General features: G+C 40.3%; 1 protein-coding gene across 4 annotated transcripts in view; it reads left to right on the top strand.

The window, feature by feature from the left end:
- Positions 1-24,674, top strand: part of SEMA4D (semaphorin 4D) — a 96,322-nt gene that overhangs the window by 53,101 nt on the left and 18,547 nt on the right. For all 4 annotated transcript variants that reach the window (XM_051777329.1, XM_051777326.1, XM_051777328.1 and 1 more), the window contains exons 4-15: positions 1,823-1,886; positions 8,500-8,878; positions 11,150-11,295; positions 12,528-12,590; positions 14,951-15,049; positions 16,249-16,342; positions 17,275-17,388; positions 18,309-18,460; positions 20,235-20,410; positions 20,569-20,725; positions 21,510-21,732; positions 22,163-22,278. In XM_051777329.1, coding sequence (XP_051633289.1) covers positions 8,785-8,878; positions 11,150-11,295; positions 12,528-12,590; positions 14,951-15,049; positions 16,249-16,342; positions 17,275-17,388; positions 18,309-18,460; positions 20,235-20,410; positions 20,569-20,725; positions 21,510-21,732; positions 22,163-22,278 — 1,434 coding nt within the window. In that variant the 5' untranslated portion in view covers positions 1,823-1,886; positions 8,500-8,784. The remainder of the gene's footprint in view (positions 1-1,822; positions 1,887-8,499; positions 8,879-11,149; positions 11,296-12,527; positions 12,591-14,950; positions 15,050-16,248; positions 16,343-17,274; positions 17,389-18,308; positions 18,461-20,234; positions 20,411-20,568; positions 20,726-21,509; positions 21,733-22,162; positions 22,279-24,674) is intronic.

Below are 24,674 nucleotides of genomic sequence, written 5' to 3'. Positions count from 1 at the left end.
GCTAAAACGTGGAGCCACTTGTGCAGACTTGAAAATCTCTAATAAAGTATATACAGGTCAGATAATTTGCTGCGAGGGGTTTCACGCCTACTGTAGCTATTCATTTATATGCAAGTGCTTCATTACAGTGAAAGTGCTCCTACAAGCCACAGGCTGCTAGAAGCCCTTTCTCGAGAGAGGAAAAAGAGAATTTTCCTTTTTTCCCTTAAGGTATCTGCAGCTAAAATAGACGATTATAGTTCGCTCTGCAAGCAGTAAGCTATAAGGAAATGCACAAGGATCTGAAAACTCCAGCAGCGATAGTGACTACATTTTTTGATGGCCTCTTGTGGCAAGCTGCAATTTTTGGTAGATTTTAACTCTTCACTTAAATACTGAGTAGCTGTAGAGCCATAGAGATATGATCTGGTGCAAGTGGGTTCATGGAGAGCTTCATAACTGGTCAGATGATTCGGAGTTTGCCTGCTCTGTTTTTTTTTTTTTCCCCAGCAGAAGTGAAAGGTGGATGGTTGTTTTTACATCAAAAATAAGTCAGTTATATTCTCCTGGTGCTTGTGAAAAATAGCTGGTGGGTCATAACATAGATGGGCAATGAAAATTTCCATGGGGCATTCTGTTGAAAAAAATCGTGGTGAGAATCAGACTAGATTCCCTTCTCTATAGCACAAAAGACCCAGAAAATAGCTGAAAATACTATTTTAAAAGCAAAAGTGGGTTTGATGTAGCTGTTTGGTACCTGTTACTGCAGTGGTAGCCACAAAAGATGCACTGTTGAAGGTCTCTGAAAAAGACCCTGTATAGGCTCTCCCTTTCCTCAGAGACCCTGCAGTATTGAGCTGTTTCTTGTAATTTTCCTTGGCCTGTTTCTTATGGGGCCTCTGTCTTGTGAGCCTTTATAATCTTTTGGATCAAGAATGAAGCCCTCACATGTGCAATGGAGACTGTTTCTTTTTTTTTTTAGGTGCATCATCTTCCCACCTGCATCTCTGGGAACCCCCGTACTGTTGAGTGAAATCTACCTCAAACCCACAGTGACTTGTATTTTAGAAAGCACCATCCCTTTACATAGCTCACACCCTTCTAAAAGCTCTGGGATGAACAGTAGGAAGTATATATGCTAAATAGAGCCTGATGTAATGGTATTACGAGTCTGCATATTGAGAAGTGTGTTAGCTACAGTAGTCTTTGGATAAATGCCTCATTGTGCCCAATTGTGATTGTTTTGGAGTGGCCCACTGTTCTCCTGTGATAACAACAAAATAAGTACAAGCCTGCAAGGTTTTGTCATAAATATCCAGATATTCTTTTCTGAGCTTGTGCATAATGCAGTTGTTCAGTAATGCAGGAGAGTGTTGGAGCTTCTTTATATAGATTTAGTAAAGGGAATTGTTTGTGGGGCTGGCTGGTTTCTAACCTTTCTGAGCTTTCTCTAGTACATCCCATATCAGCATAGGAAGGGTCTCAGACTCTTAACCAGTATCAGTAGTTGCTACTGCAGTGCAAATGCTGAATAATTTCGTACTGAGTAGTGATCAGGCAGCTTGGGATAGGAGAAACAAATTAAATTTTAAAAGGATTGATGTGTATGCTTTTTATCAGATCTGCTTAATATTTTTTCCTTGTGTTAAGTGCAGTGTCAGGATCTTGGATCGTGGGATGCAAATGTAGCATGTCTGGTTTCTGTCAGGAATGGTCTGCCCTGGTAATCTGGGAAGCTAAAGCCAAACTTTTGGGGGAGGATTTATTATAACTCCCCTATCAGAACTTGCCCTTCAGGTTTATGTGGTAATGATGTCAAGGCCTGTTTCTTCTCTCTTCTCAGAAAGGATGTGTTTCTGACTGCTTCCCAGCTCCCGGCTGTGCTGGAGGCTCCAGAGGGGTGGCAGGTATGTATAGAGAAACTAGAGGTACAACCCCACAGCAGAGGGGGGACTGTGGTGGATTCGTGATGACTCTGTTATAAGTGTCTTTGTTAGCAAAACAAAGACACTGCAAGAAAACTAGGGACTTACAGCATACTGAAAAATGTAAATAAGGGGTTTATTATAAGCTTGATTTATTGCTTTCTTTTGCTCCATGACCAAAATACTCAAGAAACTTAGGAGGGAAGGGACTTTTTCCACTTGGAAACATACTGTAAATTTACCTGTTCTTCAGTTACCACTGAATGGTCATGTTCAGCATTGCAGCTTCCCTGTATTAAACAGTTGGTGTTATGAGGGGCTACTGGACTTGCTTTTGGAGGTATTTGGCTCTGAAAGTGTTGCTGGACACTGAGGATAGTTTTTTTTTAAAGCACATGTGCCTGTTAATTTAGACATGCAGATACTTTCACAAGTGCCAGTAGTTGCCAGTAGGCATCTTCAAATAACTTGAATGACTCACTCAGTCCTATGAGCCCCAAAAGAAATGAGAAGGAAACTGACCAATATTTTTGACTGTGGCAGTATGTTTAATTGGTAGGGGAATATGAACTTGGAATTTTAGGGATTTTATTTCTTGCTCATTTGGGTAGTTTTCAGTGCAGCATTGACACTGTCACAACCTGGGGTCAATATCTGGGAGTGCCCAGCGAGGCAGAAAAGGGTCTTAAAACATGCCCTGGGCAGCTCTTGAATTCTGTATTTGGGATAGCTCAGCATCCAAGTTCGTTAGCTCTTTCCTGTTGCTTTTTGAAATTGTAGCCTATTTTTAATGATCTACCCCCAGTAATCTGAAAATTAAGAATTTTAGTCTCCTATTTGTCTTGTATTTTTTTTTTTTGTGTAATACTTTATCTTTGTGTAATCTTCACCCCCAGAAAAAGAGCATGGTGGTAAAAGGAAAGGAATGTGAGTTAAAAAAAAAAAAGGTATCTCTTTAAGTATTCCACTGAAGATAAAGATATTCTCTGCTTTAAGCGCAAGCATTAGTTTCCTGAGTACTGCTTGATTAAGCATTTTTATCATGCAGAATCAGAAAGTACTAATTTCTGGCCTAAAACTGGTAATCTTATTTTCCTAAGAAATTTTGTCCTCTTTTTGCACTAGGGCTCATCCTCCAGCAGGTAGAAATAAAGACCACGTCAAATTATCTTAAAAATCTTTGTCTAATTTTTAAGCACCTAGCAACTACAAAGTGTTTCAGTTACAGTTTGAAATGTAAATAATCCCTTGGTCTACATATACGTTAGTCATAAAGGGCTACTGGTCTGCTAGTTTGAGGCTGTGCCTTACTTCAGCAGAAAGTGAGTCCTAATGTGTTCTGTAATGAAAAGATTGTAAATAATGATGTTTTTCATGAGGCCGTTTAAAAATGGCACGGTGCTTGGGGTTTTGAAAGGGTGAGAACTAAAACAAAGGCTATATCCAGCCTGGCCTTATTGATCTGAAATTCACCAACTTTGTAAATAAAACTCAGCTCTCAGAGGTTATAAAATAGGTATCAATAAACATTGAAGCAGGCCTGTATTCTGTTAAAGCTTCATAAGCTTTCAAAAGCAAGTTATTTAAGGAGAACTTGCAGTTTATGCCCTCTGACAGTTGAATCCTTTAACCCCTCCCTTTTCTGCTGGAGGAAGCAATTTGCTCATAAATTTGCCTGCCTCTGCATATTGAGATTCATATCCCTCATCATGGTAACATGCAAGTTTTGCAAATGCATAATCTTTAATTTTTTTTTTTATTCTAAAAATAGCAGGGTAGGGCTGCCTGATAAACCTGCCATGGTTTTTTTTGCTCCTGACAGTAGGGAAAGGAAGGGTGTCTTGCAGTCGGTTGTTGCTTACTGTGAGGACCTTGTTTGCTGTGCCTGGACAGCCAGTGAGTGGTGTGAAAGTGATTTGATGGAGAGGTGGGGAAGTAGTACATATTGTAGAGGGCCTTCCTTAGGGCCCAAAGGAAGGTGGTCTTTTGCCTGGCAGCCTCACTGGTGGCTTGCATCACCCGTGGTCACGTAGTTGGGCATTGCTTGTGTTGAGGAAGATGACGGGGTGATAGCATGGGTGGGAGCAGAAGCACAGCGTAGGTGAGGGGTTGCAGGGGAAGATAAACCCTGTGGAGGAGAATAAAGTGCAATAGAGAATGGGAGGAAAACGATGGGAACACTTAGCATGGCTGGGGAATCCTGAAAAGAGTGGCGGAATTAGGCCAGGAGCTCATTTGGCGTTCTGCAGGATGCTTTGTGATGGTCATGATCTTTTATTGGGGATCACAGGGATCCCAGCTACAGTACTGACTGCTGCTGGTATGTTAGTGAATTCTCCTGTATTTTTAACCTTCATATGGAAAATAAAGATAGATCCACTTAGCATTTTGTGTAATATCGAGCCAAACTGAGAAGTTGCACAATGCACAGTGTTTCTTAGAAGGAAGACTATTTCAAAACCAGTGTTGTGAAATTGGTCATTTCTTAACTTTGAAATTCCAGAATTTAGATAACTTATGGAAGATTTGTGCATACAAGATACACACTTGGATCCAGTTTTACCATGCTGACTGGGATGGTAGACCCTGGCCTCTGGTTTGCATTGCTTATTAAAAAAATCGGGTATTGGTAAGGGTTGCTGAATTGACATCTCTGAAAGATGAAGTTTTTATGTTCACAGGTACTTCTGTGAAGTAAAGACAGCAGTCTCCTTCCCACTGTTGGTTTTTCAGCTTCTCCCACTGCAGTGCTAGTGTTTTGCATTTTTCTAGAAGGTAGAGCAAAGCACTTTGACTTTGCCCAGTGACACAGGCAACGTGAGAGACATGTTTTTGATCTTGGTAACAGTCAACATGTGCCATTTCAACTCTGTGCTTTCATAATTTGTGCTAATATTACTTATTAGGAGTTTTGCAGCCTGAAATTTTTCTAACAGCTTTGATTTTCTGTCCTTTGAGAGAGCAGGAAGTTGGCTCTACCTGTTTCTCTGCCTGTGCATTAAAATTACACATGTGAATGTGAATGTTCACAGCTCTGAGCTTCCAGCTGTGCTCTGACAAGCTGACGGGAGCTCTGTTGATTGTTTCTTCTTCTATAGTTGCCCTGTTTTTAGCCACCACAGGCACAAGCAGTATGGAAAACTCATGGAAGTAGTGTACATTATTTTGCTGCCTTTCATCATTACACGCTGATGTAAAATCATCACCAGAGTGTGAAAACTAAAATTACTGATATAAATTTACCTCAGAAAGTTGTTAACGGTTTTGCAGAAAAGTAGACCTGTGGCCACTTGAATTAGAGTTTAAGTATCTAACCAAGCATTTCAAGTTTCTTTCTACTTTACTTTTTCAGTGTTCTTATTTTCAAGCAAATTGTGGCTCCTTTTTCAGAGTAAAACTTTTTAAACATTAGGAGACCTAAGTTTTCAGAAGTGCAAAGCACTCAGATCTAATCAAAGCCAGTGAACACTAATGGAACTGAGTTAATTTGGAAATCAGGCCATTGTCTGGGCCTTTTTTTCTTGTTTTTCCTTTTTCTACCCCTTGTGTTACATAAAAAGAGGTTCATATTAGATTATGGATGACTTCCCATTAGATGTCAGTGAAGGATAATTTTTAGCACAGGGAAGGGAGGGGTAAGGGAGAGTAATTAAATTGAAGGCTAAATTAAAGGACAAGGTCCTGAGTGCATTTTCATCTCTATTTAAAGTCATAGAAATGAGAACAAAGTGGATCTTGCACAATTTGGCATGTAACATTCACTGTAGTATGTCTCACCCCTTTTATAACATGCAAAATTTTACCATAGATCAACAAATAACATGCCACTTAATAAGTCAAACTTATTAATGTGAAAAAAGGACCTGTCTTGCAAGCCTGTACGGTAGGAATGAAATCACAGATTTCCACTTTGTGTGGCCAGAGCAATTCTCAGTCCACACAGCAAAGTAGGTGCTAAGCAGTCCAACTTGACCTTTTGTCTTCTTCAAAAGATACTGTCAGTTTTTTCAGGTTTTGCTGTGCTTTTGCATTGTCTGAGGAAGGTGAGCTAGGTTAGGAACGTAACCATGGCTGTAGGGAAACTCAGGGTTATCCTTTGGTAGGGCTTGGATTTGCTAGTCCTGTTTTAAAGCCCAGAAAATTTACAGGACTTCAGAATTACTCTGGAGTAATCTCTGCCATGTGGTAACTGATAGCTTATAGATGTCCTGGCTGTCTCTTTTAGGGAAAAAAAACCAAACCAATACCCAAATTTAACAGGGAATTATTACATGGAGTCTTTTCAGTAACTAAAGGTAGCAGGAAATAAAGAATTAGCAATGTGTAGAAATAATGGCTCAAAGATCTTTCTTCAAACTGCTGTTTTCCCCCATACATCTCTGTTAAAGTTGCCAAACTGCCTTGAACTTAACCACTGAACTGCTGTTTCCTTTTAAACCCTTACCTGTAGAGCCGTGTGTTTAAACAGAATATGTTTATGTGATAACTTTTAACTTTGATGAGTGGGCACTTTTTAATGTATTGGAGAGCAAAATGTGGAATTGCTTATGTATGATTGATAAACAGGAAGGGTGAATGACAGACAGACGAGCCTAACTGAAAATATAATGCCTTAAAAACCAAAATGATGTACATGATCTGCTACAAGGAATTGGATCTGATCTGAACTGCTTACCAAGACGACAACAACAAAAAACAAAACAAAACAAACCCCACCAAAAAATATTTATGTCACAAGTTCAGCTTGAGCAAGTGGTGGTCTCGCACGGGTTTTTTTCTTGGTAGACAAAGATTTGTAGTGATGCCTTAAGCCCCTAATGGTTTTTTATTTTTCTAATACTTGTAAGCCTTATAAGTTTTATAAGTAGATTTTAAAAGCAGCAACCCTCACTCCCTCCCCTGTCCCTTTCCCTCTAGCACCCTTGTTTACACATTCCGTAACCCTCTTACCCCATTCTGTGCTCCCTATATCACTCATATCCCCGAATCCAGTAGAAATGTTTAGTCTCTTGTCAAGGCAAGGCCTAGACTGTTTAGGGGACAGCTATATCAGGGCCTGAACAACAAAATGAAGTCAAGAATTAGGTAACTATGTACCCTTTGTGCTCTGAAGAAGATGAAGATAGATGAAGTAGGTGGTCCCAAAATACACCCCAGACCCATTTCAGGGGCTGAACCCGGGGTGGTCCAGAGTAAAGGCCACGGGGTGGACACATTTGGGATTGGATGGATGGTATTATAAAATGTAACATCTCAGGCACAGGTGTGTGTGTGCTGTGTAACATCTTTTGCCTTGGCATAGTAACCCCTTTCTTATCTCACCCCTAATTAACTGCTCCGGAGATTTTTTGAGGCACCATAAATCCCATGGCATCAGTAGGAGCAAACGAGATTTTTAAATCTTTTAATGTTACCTGTGATCATTTAGTAAAGCAGGTGTAGACACTTCAGATGTAGTTGCCTGTTGTCTACTCAGCCATGTTACTTCTGCTTTTGTTGCGGATTTGCTGGCTGTGCTTTCCAGAGGTTCCAGCTTGCCTTTGCCTGCTTAAACCCGGGGCCTCTCCCTCCCAGAAGCTTGCTTGTGCTTGGAGATGTCCTTGCTGCAGCTTCACCCTAGTCTTTTTACTTCAGTGTTCCTCAAGTACTGGCCCCTTCCTCTTTAATGCTACTGATGATTTTGTAACCTTTGCTTGCACTCTTGCTGGATCACGTCCTGGTGTTGTGACTGTCTTGGATTGTGGTGCTGTACTGGTCTCCCAGGCAATGGCACGGGGAAAATCCAGCATCTTCCGTGCCCTGCTGCAAAGGACAGTGTGCTTTTCTCTCCACCACCCTGCCCTGAGTGTACAGCCCTCAAAAGTTATCTGTAATCTAATAATTGATGAATGCACTCACTTCTCCTGCTAGGTGCTTAATGAGCCTTCACCTAGGAGGGGATGTAGGAAAACAGGAGCAGTGGAGACTCGTGGAAGGTGATGTACAAAGCAGTGAACAACAGTTTTGTTGATTATAGTGGACAAGCCTTTCTGGACCTGACAGTAATGGGTGACTCAGACAGAGTGACTTTCACAGAACTATCTAGCACTTTTACTAGTTCAGTGTTTTCACCCTTTAGTTTTATATACAGTGCATTAGCTCTTTGTTTCTGTAGCTGTATTGCTTTCTACCCCACACACCTTGAGTGCTTTAGTAGCATTAGAATACTTCACTGAAAAAGACACTCGTGTAGGATCCCAAGGATGGGAGACACAGCAGGTTTGTGTCACCAGTGCTTAGGATTATTGCTGCACTTCTCATGTCCTTTGCTCTCTGAACTTAAACTACAGTCAGATTTTGTGCATTAAACATAATTGAAAATTCAGAATATTTGTATTTGGCATTCTGGATTGAAATGACTCCTTTCAATTGCTGCTTATTTGCCGTGTGATGTCTTTTATTTTCAAAAACATTATTTTCATCAATTAATGTATTTTTTTTTAAATCCAAACTGAGCTGTGCAGACAGCTGTAGAAATACTGCAAGATCAGTGCTATTTTTGGCAGTATTTGGTTTGCTTTTTCCTCTGCTTCTTACTCCCCTCCTCTCTCCACAGCACCGTTCATTTCTCCCCTGAAACAGAAGAATGCGCTCGGTCGCGCTTCTCAGCAGCTCTGCAGCCTGTGGAGAGTGTGGGCAGTTCCTGTGCACAGCATCCCGGAAAATGTGCGTTCTCTTGGAGTGATCTGCTGGAAAGCACGTACTTGCTGCAGTTGTTCCAGCCTCTCGAGGTCTGAAATGCCTGGTCTCTGATAACTCCCTGGGATTTGCATTTCGTCTGCCGAAGGAACGCTACCTGCCGCGCCCGTCCCGCGAACCCTGCCGGGCAAGGACACTGAAAATGGCTCTGGGTGTTTTTTGTGCAGTTTGGGGTTTGTTGCTAGAAGTGGCAGTAGCATTTGGCCCAGTCCCGAGGATCACTTGGGAACACAGAGGTAAGAACAGCAATTTAAGCAGTGTAATACGGGACATTTCCACAACTCCAGGGTTTCTGTAGGATCTGAAACTCCTTGGAGCCCTGTGTTCTTCTTTCAGCCAGTTTGCTGTGAGTTTGGTCAGGTATTGCACAGTTTATGAAGTGCTTGGGACCAGAATATTCAAAAATTACTTGGGCACTGGGTTAACTGATTTCAGGTCCTTTGAGCATCTCTGAAAATAGAGCCTTTTAAAGGAGGAATTCCACATTTGGCTTTCTCAGCAGAAGGATCTTACAGCTGAAGTTTGCTTCAAGAGAAAACTCCAATAGGTCTATTTTGTTTAAAACAAATTATTTTTACTCTGAGTCTGAACATGTTAGCAAAGTGTACCTCTCCAGCTAATAATCTTTTTTTATGCTTTCTCAGTCTGAGATATATTTTGACACAAAGCCAACCCGTGCACTAAATAAATCACCAGGCAAAGGAAAAACAGGCATTTGGCCTTCTTCTGACAATATCATATGGTGCTTAGATACGAAACAGTCTTTCACAGAACTTTTCTTGTATTTGAAGTTGCAGCAAATATTCATGACCTCCCAATACAGTTACAGGAGTAACTGCAAATGTGGTGCCAGGAGAATTAGAAGGAATCAGAGGATCGTTTAGCCTTTGGCTTAATAATTTAACCTGAGTCTGAAAAGAGCTCTAAAACAAGGACTATAGAGTAATTATTTGCTGTTTGTGAATATATTTTTTTTTTCCCATTTTCTCCCTGCTCCCCCCCCCCCCCTCCATGTGGCATGGATGCTTTTAGGTCCTTTTTTTACTCCTAATTAGTAAGCAACAATTGTGCAGTAACTAAATAAAGCCAGGCAAATAGGTTGGCCATGTGAAGAAGCAACCTTAAAATAAGGGTATTAAATTCTGAGAGTCCTACTATAGGAAGAGATAGATGGAGATTAAGAATGTGGTAGGAATAAGCAGATTATGAGATGACTGTAGGAAGTGTTTTTCCTGATTATTGGCATAGCAATTAGTAGTTGCTGATGAAGCTTTTCAGAAACAGTGGTCTGGACAAGGCTTGTAGTTGCTTTGACTCTTTGATGCTCAGATCTTTTATAGTAGCTAAAATTTGGCAAGTTGCTGTTTAATGGTACAGTAGTGTACTGCAGACCCACATCCAAATTAGTCAAAATAAATGGAATTTATTTTCATTCCTGCTATTTCTCTGTGTCTGTCTGCTAAAGATTGTTGCATTTAAATATTGGAAACCTGCTCTCAATAGGAGAGGGAATTTTTAGTTCAGTGGAATTGTAGGAACCAGTTCATACATTTAGGGAAAATCTTCCTGCCAGGTAAAAGATTTCAAAATTACATGCTTGAGAATCTAGTTTAAAATTAATGTTTCTTGAGTACTGTAGTTGAAAATGTGCAATTACTAGTGTTAAAACTGGAAGCAATAATGCATTGTTTTCACCTATGTCTTAAAAAGCCATGCCTAATTAATCTTATGGTAGTCTCATTTTTCCATTATGGTTGTAGATGCAGAAAAAAACCCATTCTTTTATATTAGTCAGTTTGTGTCATCTTTGTCTAAGCTATTCTGGTCCAGTCTACAAGCTTCCTCATTCCACTGCCTTTTCTCTCATGTCTCTCTCTGTTTCTCTTCTTCCTTTTCATCTTGATTTTTCCCTCATGCTGTTTTCCTTCTATTGTATGCATTTCATCTCTGGTTTTCATTTCACAGTCAGCTTATTGACCATCTGTAAATGTTCTCTTTTTAGCTTCTTTGTCTTCTTTCTGCTGTGGCAGTATGCTGAAGTGTCATCTTTAAGGTGCAGGATGTTTTGTAAGATTTGTTTGGGGCAGTTTGCAAGGGATGTGGTGACCCACCTGATTTTCCACAGTAGGTTGGTATGTGGAAAGGAGAAGGTGAGGAAGGACCTGACAGTGAATGTGGAAAATGGAAGTTTAGAAAAAGCAGGTAGGAAAAAAAATGAAGGAAGAAGTGAGTTATAGGGATCACCACGAGAGGAAATATTTAGGCATTTGACATTGAATGAGAAAATTGGGGACAAATGATTTTGACATTTATGATGGGAGCTGCTGTTTCTGCTGAATCAAGCTTCTGAGGGGTCCCTCGTCTTCTGCATGGGTTTTCTGAACTAACCTTTATTGTTTTCAAATTACCCAACAGCTGTTAGACAACTTAGAAAAAATGACTCATAAGCTTGAACCTAAGTGATTGTGTTTCTTCATGTGGTGCTATTTTTTTTTCCATTTCAACAGAGGTCCAGCTAATACATTTTAATGAATCAAAAGTGTCAAACTATTCAACCTTGCTGTTAAGTGAAGACAAAAATGTTCTATATGTAGGAGCCAGGGAAGTGATCTTTGCCTTAAACGCAGTGAATATTGCTGAGAAGCAGCACGAGGTATGCATTTTAATACATTATCTCCCATATGAAAATCATGCACCAAATTTGACTTAATTGCCTAATATCAGTAGCATTGCACTTTAGGTAGCAGGTACCTAAAAGAGAAACCACTGTGTGGGCTACTCCAGTGTTATTTCTGGAAGATGCTGTAGAGTCAAAGAGAGGAAGAAAGGAGAAGTTGGATATAAGCAAGTAATTAGAGGTATCCTTGGGTATTTCCTTCTTGTGGGCAGGATGCTGGACTGGAGGGACTTCAGGTGTCATCTGTAATGACACCTGTAAATCCTGTCATATCCTTACTGTCAGGAGTGGGCCACATTTTGTTAATCTGAATCAAGGTCACCTAATCTGAAACAGAAGCACAGCTGGTGCTTGCTCAGGAGTGGCAGGCAGCAGATGTGCTGCAAATAATGGCCCTGTCCTTTGAGTCTGAGCTTCTGTTTTGTGTCTGGGTGTGTCTGCTCAGCAAGAGGTGGTGCAGACAGGTCTGATCCAGCTTGCTCAGAGAGGTACTTTGGATGTGCTGACGGTGGCTTCTCAAGGTAGTTTAGCCAGGCAGAAGTCTGCTAACGTTGTATTGCTTCCAGTCCTTCCCAGGCTCCTGCTTCTCATCCCATCAGCAGCACAGGCTGACACGTAGAGGTGCAGCGTGGAGTCCCACCCAGCATGCCTTGGAAGATGCTCATATGATCTTTAATCTGAAGAACATATTCATGGATGGTGGTGGGAAATGTCACCAGCATATAAAACTTGTTTAATGGGTACATGTAGCTGTCAAAATTGTACTCAGTATAGTGTAAATTGGTCCAATAAGTTTTTCTTTGATTCCTCTCCCCTATATGTTTTTTATTCAAGTGTTAATGAAATTGAGAAGTATTTAAAATTGAAAATACTTAAAACAGTTACAGTTGCATCTCCCTAATGCATACGGTAATGAAAACTTTATTAGCAATTTGAGGGGAGTCATCATTATGAACCCAAAAGATAATAGCAGTAGTTTAGTCCTGCTTAAGGCACATGAATTTGAAACTGTCACCTCCCTGGGAAAGAATGGCTTTGAACCTTTGAAAACTACTGGGAAAATAAATAACTTGCATTTGCTGCAGATAGTTTTAGGATTGCCTTTTTCTGTGTGTGTGTGTGTGTGTGTGTTATTGCAAGATTTTCAGATCTTGTATTGAATTGAAGTACTTTGAATGTGCCTTTTTGTTGCTTCTTTTTTTACTTAGTTACACTGGAAGGCCGCAGAAGATAAAAGGACAAAATGCGCAGTCAAGGGCAAATCAGAACAGGTACTTTTATTAAACTTTGGCAAAGATGCTACACATTGCAGGTTCAAGAGAAGTGATGATGTTAAAAAAAGAAAGTATCCAGTTGTTTGAAGTTAAATGTTGAAATAATCGCCCAGTTTTTCTAAATTAACTCGAGCATTAGAAATTGCAGCATGCCTAGGTTGGTGGCTTTTAGGTGTTGGGTTGTTTTGTTTTGATTTTTCTTTTGTTTGTTTTTTAATAGTTCATTATTTTTTGCTGGTGACTGTTATTTGAACGTCTGAAAATCAGAACACACTTTGTGTGTTCTGGTTTTAATGGTTTTCCATTTAAAATGCTAAACCAGTATTGCTTTCACTGAAGTAACTGATAGCAACTGTTGTGTTTTGTCGTTGCAATAATTCCTTCCCAGCATTTGGTTTTACAGAATGACTGATAATTTCGTTTGCTTTGCTTTAGGGCATAGGTGTCTGGGTTTTTTTCACCCATTCTGTGTCCCCTTGTGGTGCTCAGCGGGTGTGCACCTTCCTTGCTCAGGGAGCACCTGGGCAGCCTGACCTCCTGACAGCTTGGCAGTGCAGGCAAGCTCAGCCCCTGGGATCCCTGGGTGTTTCTAGGAACCACTGACTCCTCATGACTGCCAGGGTGTGGTCTGGCTTGCTGGTTTTCCCTCTCTGTGGAGGTGGTTTACTCGAGGTAGTTGACTGTGTGTGGATGTACCTTTCCCCTCGTGTAAAACCACTTCATTTAATGATATGGCAGAGCGAGGGTTTGCTGGGCAAGACTGTCAGTCAGGCTTTTAGCACAGGTTTGAAAGTAGAATCCTGCAAGTCTGTGAATGCAGAAAGCAGTCCTACTCTGCAGTTGCAGGGATGTGACCCTTAAACCTGCAGCCTCTTCATTTCACGCTGTTACAAAACCCCAAGTGCTGCATCCAGGGCTGATAGGCATTCTGCCTTCATGGGCCTGCCCAGGGGGGGAGTGGGCTCTCTTCCCTCCCTTGGACTAGCTTACTGCTTTTCCTTCCACTGGGACTGTCAGTACATTGTCCAAACATGAGGCATGGCAGATATTTTAAGGGCTGTTTCTTCCTTGACTACCTCTTCAGGATGGGGTCAGAGAATGTTATTTGTGTTTTCCAGGTTCAGTTGGGGTTGCTAGTAATAATACTCACTAACAGCCACAATGACTGTGAGATGTGAGTTTCTCTTACATGCATATGCATATGTTTAGCCAGCTGTGTGTGAATCTCCACAAGTCCTCTGCAGAGATTACTGGTGGGGTATGTTAGACCCCACAAAGAGGTACTCTCTCAGAGCTCTGTATTTATTTTCTTTGTTTTCCCCTGTCCCCAGTTTAGCAAGTCACAGTTGTTGCTGGCCATGCTTTTCCCTCACTGTGCTCCTAACCATTTAGTAGTCACATTTATTGTAGCTGTGATGTTTTGCATAGTCCAAGAGTTTCAGAAGGGTCAAGGTTTTAAGCCACTATTGCTATTTCTTACACTCTCCCCCATCCATCACCACTGTACTGTGTAATGCCAGCAGAAAGCATTCATGCAGTTGTTCGAGGACCTCATCTGCCAGAAAACTGGTTTTACTCTCTTCCCCTCCATGCAGTTTTCTGCCGTACAGTCACAGAAATACCTAGTTTGTCTCATAAGAAGGAATAGTAAGGCCAGTGCTGAAACTTGCTGAAGAAGTTTATAGAACAACAGTTCAGTGGTGGTGTCTGGCAGTATACTGGCAAGAATTAAGGGATGTTGTTGATACTGGTTTTCCCCCTCTCTAAGTGGGTGTTTAGAGTTGTTTTTCTTCGTTATTACTCTGAGTCTTTATGGTATCCTTTATTAAGGGGTTTGCTCAAATTCATTGTTCTGTTTCAGAGCCAAAGAAATTAAGAAGATTCCTTGAGTGATATCAGGGACTGGGGGGGGAAGAGGGGAGGGGTGACAGGGCATGGAAGGACAGCAGTAAGTGACAAAACTTTATAGCTAATTTAGGGGAATTACAGGTTTTGCTCTTAAGAAACAACCTTGACTGTCAGTGTTTCGTTGAGGTGTACAAGAGATGGTGAAATCCAAAACTCCATTAGTCATTGCCATGGATTGGATGTGTGTTTGGAGCTTGTGCTTTTGTAAAAGCATCTTGAGATGGACCCTGCTGAGTATATGGTACTTGGTCATGCTACTCTGATAGCTGCACACGACTGTCTGTAGGAAACCAAATGCTGCAGGACTGATTAGAGCTCTTGGAGACTGTAGGGAGATGGTGCCCCAGTGTGTGGCAACAGACAAGCTGACAGCACACCATCGTCTGTTTGTGTTGGAATGTGGAAGCCATGGTTTATCAGACTGGTTCTCTCCTCACCCTCTCTTACAGACGGAGTGTCGTAACTACGTGCGTGTCTTGCAGCAGCTGAATGATACTTTTCTCTACGTGTGTGGAACTAATGCATTTCAGCCAACATGTGATTACGTGGTAAGAAATCTTGTGTATGTTTTGACCCAGCAGCAACTGTCACTTAAAAAGCAGCTCAAGTAAACAAGTTGATCTCCATTCCCAAAACTGTTGTCTTCAGTGGTCCTTGTAAGGTTAGGAGCATTTATTACACTGTCCCACCATAGAGTATGGAAATAAACTGTACTGTTCCTTTTTTCGGAGCACTTAATGAATTCTTGATTCATCTTGTCTAACTGCAGATTTACTTTTTCGTAATTCTTTGCGTATTGTGTGTTAGCATAAAACCAGTTTCTGAAACTGAAGTTACATTGTTTGTAACTTCCACCCATTACCAGATCTTCCCGAAATTTCTCAGATTCCTGTCTCTGCTTGTCTTTTGTCTCTGCTTCTGGCTATGCCACAGATTCATAGTGCTGAATGCTTCAGAATGAAGTCTTGGCACAGAATTAAAACTCCCTTTTTCTCACTGCTGACTCTTGTATCATTTTCCCTACTGCAGCTCTTAGCAATTTGAAAGTTGAGAAATCTTGTAGTTGTGCCTTTTTGTCTCCCCTGCTTGCAAGTCTGCCAGCCATCACCTCTGGAATATTGCCAGGAGCCATTGTTCTTAGCTTCCAATGTCTCCATTACACAGTATAACTGATTACTTGCCCAGTACTGTGGCTGCAGTTCGTCATCATCTTTCTGATCCTTATTCTCTTGGTCTTTTTAGGGGATTTATAAAGTAGCAGCTGAAATACTCTGTTGCTTTTTAAAGCCTTAGCTGGATTATGCCCTATCTCACAAATTTAACATAATCTCGAGAATTGCTAAATCCACTTCAGAAAGCCTTCTTGATTTCTGAGACTCTCTATTTTTTTCAGGCTAATTCAATAATTGCCAGTTCTTTCCATATATCAATTCCCTGCTGTTCCTGATGTCTTTCCTGGGTGCTTTTTCTTGAGGTCTGTCTGGATTTAACTTTTCATCTTCTGCTCTTTTCTGTTCTTGGCCTCACAAATTACAGGATCACATTTCCTCTCTGTCCATGGGACTTGATAAATTTTCCAAAAACACATATGACTTTTATAATTCTACACAAAATGCCTTTGATGCTGGTAGTTGATGATATAGCCCAATATTTAGTGTTTAGTTTTCAGTTAATTTTGCATGAGCTGAGTGGTTGAAAAAGTGCTAACAGTTGTTTTGTGGTTTTCAACTTGATTTTTTTTTTGCAGAATTTAACTTCCTTTGAACTTGGAGGTAAAAATGAGGATGGTAAGGGTAGGTGTCCATTTGATCCTGCTCAAAGCTACACATCTGTTATGGTTGGTAAGTTCAGACTTTGCCTACCTCGTTCTTATGTATAAAAAAAGTTGTGTCTTTTCCACTGTCATGCTCCAGTTTTTGTCAGTGTCAAAATGGGAGCTTGCATCCATATTTTTTCCCTTTATTGTGTATCTGCAAAGATGTTAAAATACTTATTTAGTCAACCTTAGTGTGTTTTTTGAAGGAGAACTTAAAAATTCTAGGTTGTTTTGGAAGCAACTTCTAAAGTACTAATTTTCAAACTGTATTTTCAGGTGTTTAACATATTTAGTCCAGGTAGTCTGAATGTACTTGGCTGCATTTGTAGCATCCATTAATGCAATTTCAGTAAATTTAACAAGTGGTACTTTTTAGCTGTCCTGAAGACTTATCCATAAGACAGAATAGAGGAGTGAGATATTGATTGCAGGTAGACTTACTGCATAGAAAGATACCCCTGAATCTCAGCCTGGGGGAACCAGTTGATGGATTTACTGTTGTGTCACAAGATCATGAGAGAAGCTCAACACAGGATGAAACAGGAAATGAGAAACACAACTGCCTGCACTGTGCCTACGTTTTTAAAAGTTGAGTTTGAACAATGGTGGCATAGAAAGAGAGAAGAATAATTCCAGACTTCTGATGCATTTAAGTAAATTTGCATGGTTTTACATGAACTGTAGGTTTACATGTTAAGTGCTAAAGTACCACAAAAACTACTCTGAATTTCATCAGTTCTTGTGTTAGAGCATCAATTATCCACACTCTGGAAGTGTTAGGCTTCAGCACAGTCAGCAGAAATGTAAACATAAAATACATGTCCAGGGCAATTTAGAGGAAGTCCTTGTTTGTCTTTTCTTGTGGGAAGCTTAAGCTTACATAGACTCAGAAAATATTTATGTACCCTTTTTGGTATCCAGTCCATAAGATCTAAAATATTTGATTTTGTGTTAAAGATGAGGAGCTTTATTCTGGGACTTCTTACAATTTCTTGGGAAGTGAACCCATTATTTCACGTCACTCTCATCAGAGCCCTCTGAGAACAGAGTATGCAATACCTTGGCTTAATGGTAAGTGGGCATGAGAACTGGCCCAGATAAATTACTTTTCTTTCTTCAACCCCACACTGACAGAGTTTTCCTGGTTGTAAGGAGCAATTGTCTGATAGAGAGAATGGATTTTGTTATACTGGTATATCCCTTGGCATGTAAGTGTGTGCCCTCATGCATGCCAAGAGATGTTGTTTTGAAATTTTAGGATTTTTATCAGCATTGACAATGAAAACAACTTCAAGATACACAGGCTTACTCTGGACAATAATGGCTGCAGTTTATTTTATATCTACGTGTTCTTTTTTGCAATAATGCAGCTTAGTTATGATACAGTAAGGAAGGCAATGTTTTTGGTCTGGAATGGGTTTTCAAATTGAGCTGATCATGATTCTTGGTGATTTCAGTTCCTGAATTTCAGAATTCACTGAGCTTTGTGAACGTTCAGAGGTTTGAGGCTTTGTGCCAAAAAGGACCAAAATCATGATCATCATAACCAAAAAGTACAGGATAGTGAGTTTTGTAACACATGTTGTAATGTTGTTTTTGGTCTTTCAGCCAGCAGCTGAAATGGAGGGGAGGCAGGCAAGGGAGGTCATGTCCTCCAGGCCCATTAGAAAACCATGTTTGAGTATGGGCTGAAGAACATTAGGGTACAGTAATAATCTCATTACTTCAGAGATCTCTCAGGTATCTTAGTGCTTTAATTTAGGATTTGCAGGTTTGGGGAGGTTTTTTTTCTGTTCCTGGTTGGTTTTTTGTTTTGTTTTTGAGAAACACTATTCATATTATGAAGAAGAAACTGTGTAGGGAGGTCAGTGACTAGAGAGCAGGCAAATTCAGTGTGGAATTTGGGTGAAAGAGAACTCCTAGAGGGTCTTTGAGGGAATCAGGTTAGTAGTCTCATATGTAATGGAAAATTCTTCTCTTTGTGTCTGTAGAGCCCAATTTTGTTTTTGCTGATGTGATTAGAGCAGACCAAAACAGCACAGATGGAGAAGATGACAAGATATACTTCTTTTTCACCGAGGTGTCTGTGGAGTATGAATGTATTGGAAAACTGATGATTCCAAGAATAGCTAGGGTCTGCAAGGTGGGAGATAGTTCAATTTACTGTTACTATATCAACTAGAATTTTGTATATGTGTGTTAAAAAGCATTTATTTTTGTGAACTTACTGCCAGTTAACTGGAAGTGGTTGAATTTAGTGAACCTTAGCGAATCAGCAGTTCCAGTCAGTTCTTCAGAACCCAGAAAGCCTAATGGTTGCTTTGTGAATAAATGTTTGACTTAATTTTGCACAGTTATGAAATTTCAATACATCTGGGGGTTCTCCTCTCCTCCGGGGGAAAACAAACCAACCGTGACAAAACCCAGCAACAGAAAAAGTGTTTCCTCAGGCTTTCCTTTCTTTTTTCTTTTTTTTTTTTTTTTTTCTTTTTTGACAAGAACAGCTCCCTGTGAAGAACTGACTTTGGTTGGAGCTGAGCAGACAGGATGTCTGTCGAGTGACTTTCAAGTATCTGTATGCAAACAGAACTGTAGCTGTGTCCACAGCAAAATAGTTCTTGACTGTGGTGTAGCAGATGGGACTTCTATGAAGCTCTTAACAGCTGCCAGAGCCTGAAGGAAAATGGTCACCAGCAGCCTGACTGTGTCACACTTGCTGTGCTTAAACCTCAGTGGGTTAGGCTGATTGAAGTATTTCCTCAGGAGTGTTGGTTGAAAATCTTGCTGATGAAAGTTTTTTTTTTTTTCCCCCCTTGATTTAACAAAAACTTTTTCAGTGGAATGTATCAATTTCCTCAAGGTTTTTTTTTTTTCCAGCAGGAAATTTATCTCTCCGCCTCATTTTTATGAGGTTGAAAGTTTTATTTTGACTTCACTGTTTTATATTTAAACATGGAAGTCAAAACATAAATGAAAAGTTAGTGCCCTTGAGATTTCTGTTAAACAAGGAGCTGGAGGCAAGTTTATGTTGGGCTTTTTATGACCCTCTACCCACTGACAGCTTGTGTATGCTTTAAAAGGGGATTGTTGTGGAATATGAGAGCTTCATTATTATATAATTATATAATTCAGACTGTTCTGTTTCAAATAGGAGTCAGTGGCAAGTTGCAAATCTATAAGCATTTATACTTAATTGTTTTAATAAATTTTGCATATTTTCTTTAGTACTTTGCATAACACCTTTGGATAATGAAAGGGAACTATCAATGCAGTTTCAATATGCCCTGCTTTTTGAAGTGGAGTATCAGAGCTACAGCTTGATTAGCAAATATTTTGGAACATTTCTTGTCAATGTATCTTAACTTCTTTAAGCCTTGGTACTACAAATCCTGAATAAAGGTGGTAACTGCTAGCAGGACTAAACCATTGCTGCATTTCTTCTAATGAAGGTATCAATGTCAGGCAAGTTTAAGGGCATATTGCAGCATTAGAATTTAACTCACAGTTTTGATGTCTTAGAAAAAATGCAATACTACTTATTTCTCTAAAGGGACAGTATAGTACTTCCACCCTTATTTTACTTGTTCTATTAAACAGGTTTTTCCTGATGGTGCATTGCCCATCTCAGTTTTTTCAAGTGTTACTGAAGTGTGGTTCTTCATTAACTCTCATATTCCATGTTGCCTGTATGTGTGATAGAAACAATTCTGCATTATTGTAGTTGAATCAGTTTTCCTGTGGCTTTTTTACTGTTCTATTTGTGAATGTGTTAACATTTATTGATGGTTGCTGTAGACGAAATGTTAGAAAATAACACAGCTTAGTAATTTCGTGCTATAGCAGTGGTTCATAAATGCAAAAATGCTGCTAGTTCTCCTCACAAATACCTTTTTATTTTTTTTTTTTAATATCATAAGAGGGACCAAGGAGGATTAAGGATCTTGCAAAAAAAATGGACGTCCTTTCTCAAGGCCAGACTGATTTGTACCATCCCCGATAAGAACTTAATTTTCAATGTTATCAATGATGTTTTTATTCTCAAGTCTCCGACTTTGAAGGAACCAGTGATATATGGAGTCTTCACCCCACAGCTGTAAGTGTGGTGTAGCCTTTTCCTGGATAAGTACCTTTAGTGTCAGTTGGTTACTACAAGAACTAATAATTGCTCCTGTGTTTTTGTTTTTTGTTTTTTGTTTGTTTGTTTTTGGGGGGGTTGTTTCTTTTTTTTTTCATTTCTTCCTGAACTTGTAGGAATAACGTGGGGTTGTCAGCAGTGTGTGCATACAGTCTGTCTACTGTGGAAGAGGTTTTCTCAAAAGGAAAATACATGCAGAGTGCCATAGTGGAACAGGCTCATACAAAGTGGGTACGATACAATGGGGAGATCCCTAATCCTCGACCTGGTGCGGTAAGTTTGGGAAATCTTGGATCTGATGACTTTTTTTTTTTTTTTTAATGCTCAGAAGTAAAGAGACTAGAAAGCATTAGGTAACCTATTAATGAATTATTTGTTTGCCCTACCTGGTTACTTCTTGTTGCAAAAAAGCCTACGAAAGCAGTGAAGTGATATGTTCTGAGCTTTGTGTCTGGGAACCAAAGTGTTTGTTTCTTTTTAATTTAGTATTGAGTTATTTACTGGTTTGGGATTTTCGTTATTTTGTTAATAATTTTCTGCTGGTGAAACAGAATATATATACACTAGAAATACTTTTGAGTTCAAATGAACAGAAGTATAGCAGCTGTTGCATTGTCTCTCTAGGTTCAGCATCTTTATCCAACAAAGTGCATTGCTGTACAGACTAAAATGTTCATAGTGCTCAGTCTCTTTCAGACTTTTCTTACTTCCTTACGTTCCTTACAGTCATCTTGTTGCTGGTGCTGCATGAGGTGACAACTAAAAGCAGTTAAAATGTGTGAGAGTTACAGAAGGGATATTTTCCTAGAATGTATTTTGAGCCCAAACAAAAATGTAGTCCAAGGCTCAGGGATTAGTACATCACAGAAACCAGAGTGCTATGAGACCTGAGGACTTGCCTCACTGGAATAAGTGTAGTATGAAGGTGTGCTTGCTGGCGAAAGTGATGCAGAGAAGAAAATGCATACAGCTGTGTCTTTGTTTTGTACAAGTAAATGATATAATTTGATTGTCTCCTTTGTTTTGGTGTTCCCCCCCCTCCCTGTCCTCCTGCTAGTGTATAAACAACGAAGCCGGAGGATCGAGCTACATGAGCTCGCTGAATTTACCAGACAAGACACTGCAGTTTGTTAGAGACCATCCTCTGATGGATGACTCAGTGACCCCGATGGGAGACAGACCTCGGCTGGTAAAGCAAGATGTGAAGTACACACAGATCGTGGTGGACAGAGTCAGAGCACTCAATGGCACCATGTATGATGTGATGTTCATCGGCACAGGTGAGTTCTGCAGAAGACCTCTGTTTTAAGGGTATGCTGGTTCTTTAGTTTTCAAAGAGAAGCTCTTGAGATTTCCATGTTTGCAGTGCTTGTAGAGCTGGTGTTTCCATTAAAAGGCAAGGTGCCACAGTAAGTGGACAGTCATAACGTTGAAAAGGTATTGCAGGAGAAGAACTGCAAAGCTGCATGAGAGCAGCAAAAACACACAGAAGATAAATCCCTAAGTGATCGTTTTTAGTGCCAAAATGTTTTCTTGCTCAGAGCTACTGCAGATGGCAAATTTAATGGTTGCCTTTGACACAGAGTTATATGAAGTCTTCATCTGAACAGCAAGCAGATTACTGAGACAAGTTAAAGCAATTGTGCAGGGGTTTTTTCCTGCCTTTCTGTTTTAAGGATCTTACTAAAACATATTGCTCTGTTGTTTTAGATCGGGGAGCTGTGCACAAAGCCATCAGCTATGAAAATGGAATGCATATTATTGAAGAAACACAGTTTTTTCCAGATTTCGAACCAGTCCAAACTCTCTTGCTTTCATCCAAAACAGTAAGTGCTATGAGCATCACAGCATTCATCTCATTTTTGTTCTTCCCCAAAAGTTTTAAGTACCACTTGGTAACCATCACTGTGCACCTACCCAAAAGCTGCATTTGTAACTCATGGTACTGCAGCAGTATCACATATTGCCTGCTGCATTTCAGTCTGTTTGGTAGGTGCCAAACTTCTAAATGTATGTGGACATGGGGAAGGGGTGTGGGGTGGGCACGAGCGTGCAGATCTTCACTTTGATTCTATGTGCAGAAGCTGAAAGCTGTTGTAAGGTGTTCCAGAATACCAGACCGCGGGTTAGGAGTAATGTAAAAATCCCGACCTCTTGTGGCCGTTGCAGATCTGCGAGGAAAAATCCTCTCCACTGCCCTAACCAGTGACTTGTAGCATCAGACCCCTCAGACAGTGAGATTTCAGGGACTGAAATGCCACTTTCGAAGTGTCTGATCGTAATACCAGCATTCAGTAGCTACCCAGTGAAAGATCAAGTTCTCTGCAGCTTAGGGATGTAGGAATACTGCCAACATATCTTTGAAACAGCTTTTATTTTTCTGTGATATTCAATAGAACTTTGCATGTCAGCATGATCAGCTCAACGGAACAGAGCTTTATGTCATAGTTTTACAAGCTCAACTTGCACGCTTATTTGTCCTTTCATGCTTATAATAGGAAGAAGTCATGAGGACAGAGCATATTTTTGCTGGACAAGCGAAAATCAGGATTAAAATCTTTCGTGCCTATAGTTTTCAGTAAAGGTGTTTGTATTATTTTTGTATGGTGCGTCACACTGGCAGCTCTCTATATATGTGTGTGGATATATATTATGTGTGTGTCTACATATGTACATAAAGTATTTGCTGGTTTCTTCTGCTTTATCTGCAAAGAAAGCTTCAAGTGTCTTGTTTTGACAGGGTTTTTCCAGGTTTGCCCTATGATAGAAGATAAGGATAGATGACTCCTCTAATAAATAGGCTAATGCCCGTTCTTCTCATTGTGGGATCATTCATATACTGGCTTAATTATGATTCCTCCATTTCTTGGGAGTGCAAGGGAAGAGGTGGGCATTATAGCCTTAAACCAAAGACATGTGATGTAGCAGTTTCATCATGTACATGGTAGCTATGACTAGTGTAGAAAAAAATGGCATTGAATGTATTCATTCTGAGTCCAGATGCCACATGCTCAGTTCCTCAAGGGCATCCTGAATCATGGCATAGAGGGTGAATAGGGAATGCACTGCCTTTTCACAAGGAAACTTCTCTCAGAGCTTAGAACTGAAACAAAACACTGCTTCCTGATACAATTGTTGACACACAAAACTAAACCCCAAAACTGAAACAGTGCTGCCCAGTACATTCTCATAAAAGCAGGGGTCCTTTTCAGTGATGATGAGTGGGAGATTGGGCCAGGCATGAAAGCTATATAGTCGTGGTACCACCCAAGCAGGGATTTACTGCTCCCCAGCATGAAAACACAAGTTTCTGCCTCCACAGTCAGTGGCTGCTGAAGTCCTTCCTAGAGCTGGTATTTTGATACATGTCATGGCATCCCATAGTAGTGGATTAACCACAGAAGGGTAATAATTACCCTGATGGTGGGATTTAGACCTCTCTGGAGTCAGAGTCCTTTCTGAACACATTTTTCAGTAGTTTCCAGGTTTTTCTCACATTGTTTAGTGTGCTGGGCAGAGTCAGACGACCCTACAGTAGATCTTCTACTTGACTTGAAGGTTTGTCTGGATTTTTTTTCTAATGGTCTTTTCAACTTGCTGCATGTTCCCTGAACTCTTGGATGTATGAGCTGGGAAACATGAGAGACACTACAGTGCATGCACAGCGTGGCAGCATTATCTAGAAGAGCACAAGAGAGATAACAGTGCTTCGTACATGGGGGGAGCCTTTGACAGAGTGGGAAGCTTTTCCTGGGAAGTAGTACATCTCCAGCACTGTACACTTCTTCCATGGGCAGTGCAGCATAGTCCAGGTTAAAGTTCAGGATGGAAGACTGCACGTGGATGGATGTTCAACTGTCTTTCAAACTCCAGTCTTCCAGCAGATTCTTTTTTGATCCTGTTCTGCCTTGCATTTTCCAGTGCAGAGAGTGTCCTAGAAAGCTGTCTGCACATTTCATATGTGAGACCAATCCAAACTAATTTGTGCTTGGTCTTGTAGCTTCCTCTGAAGACTTTCTCATGGTCATTGCATTAAAGACACTGAACTGCTCTGAGTTTCTCATGGCAGAACCTGCTTACATACTTAGCAAAAGAGCATCAGTGAGCCCCAAAACCTACATTCACCCCTAAGATAGTCTGATAGTTGTTTTCTTGAGGCTTTTTCTCATGTTGAGACAAAACTTCTGCACCATGAACATGAGATTTTTTGAAGAATGTTTCT

This window comes from Manacus candei, unplaced genomic scaffold, assembly GCF_025592945.1.
Source record: "Manacus candei isolate 608988 ecotype Guabito, Panama unplaced genomic scaffold, ASM2559294v1 h1tg000010l, whole genome shotgun sequence".
NCBI classification, from domain to species: Eukaryota; Metazoa; Chordata; class Aves; order Passeriformes; family Pipridae; genus Manacus; species Manacus candei.
Note: the sequence above shows the minus strand (reverse complement) of the source record. Positions and strands in the feature narration are given on the sequence as shown.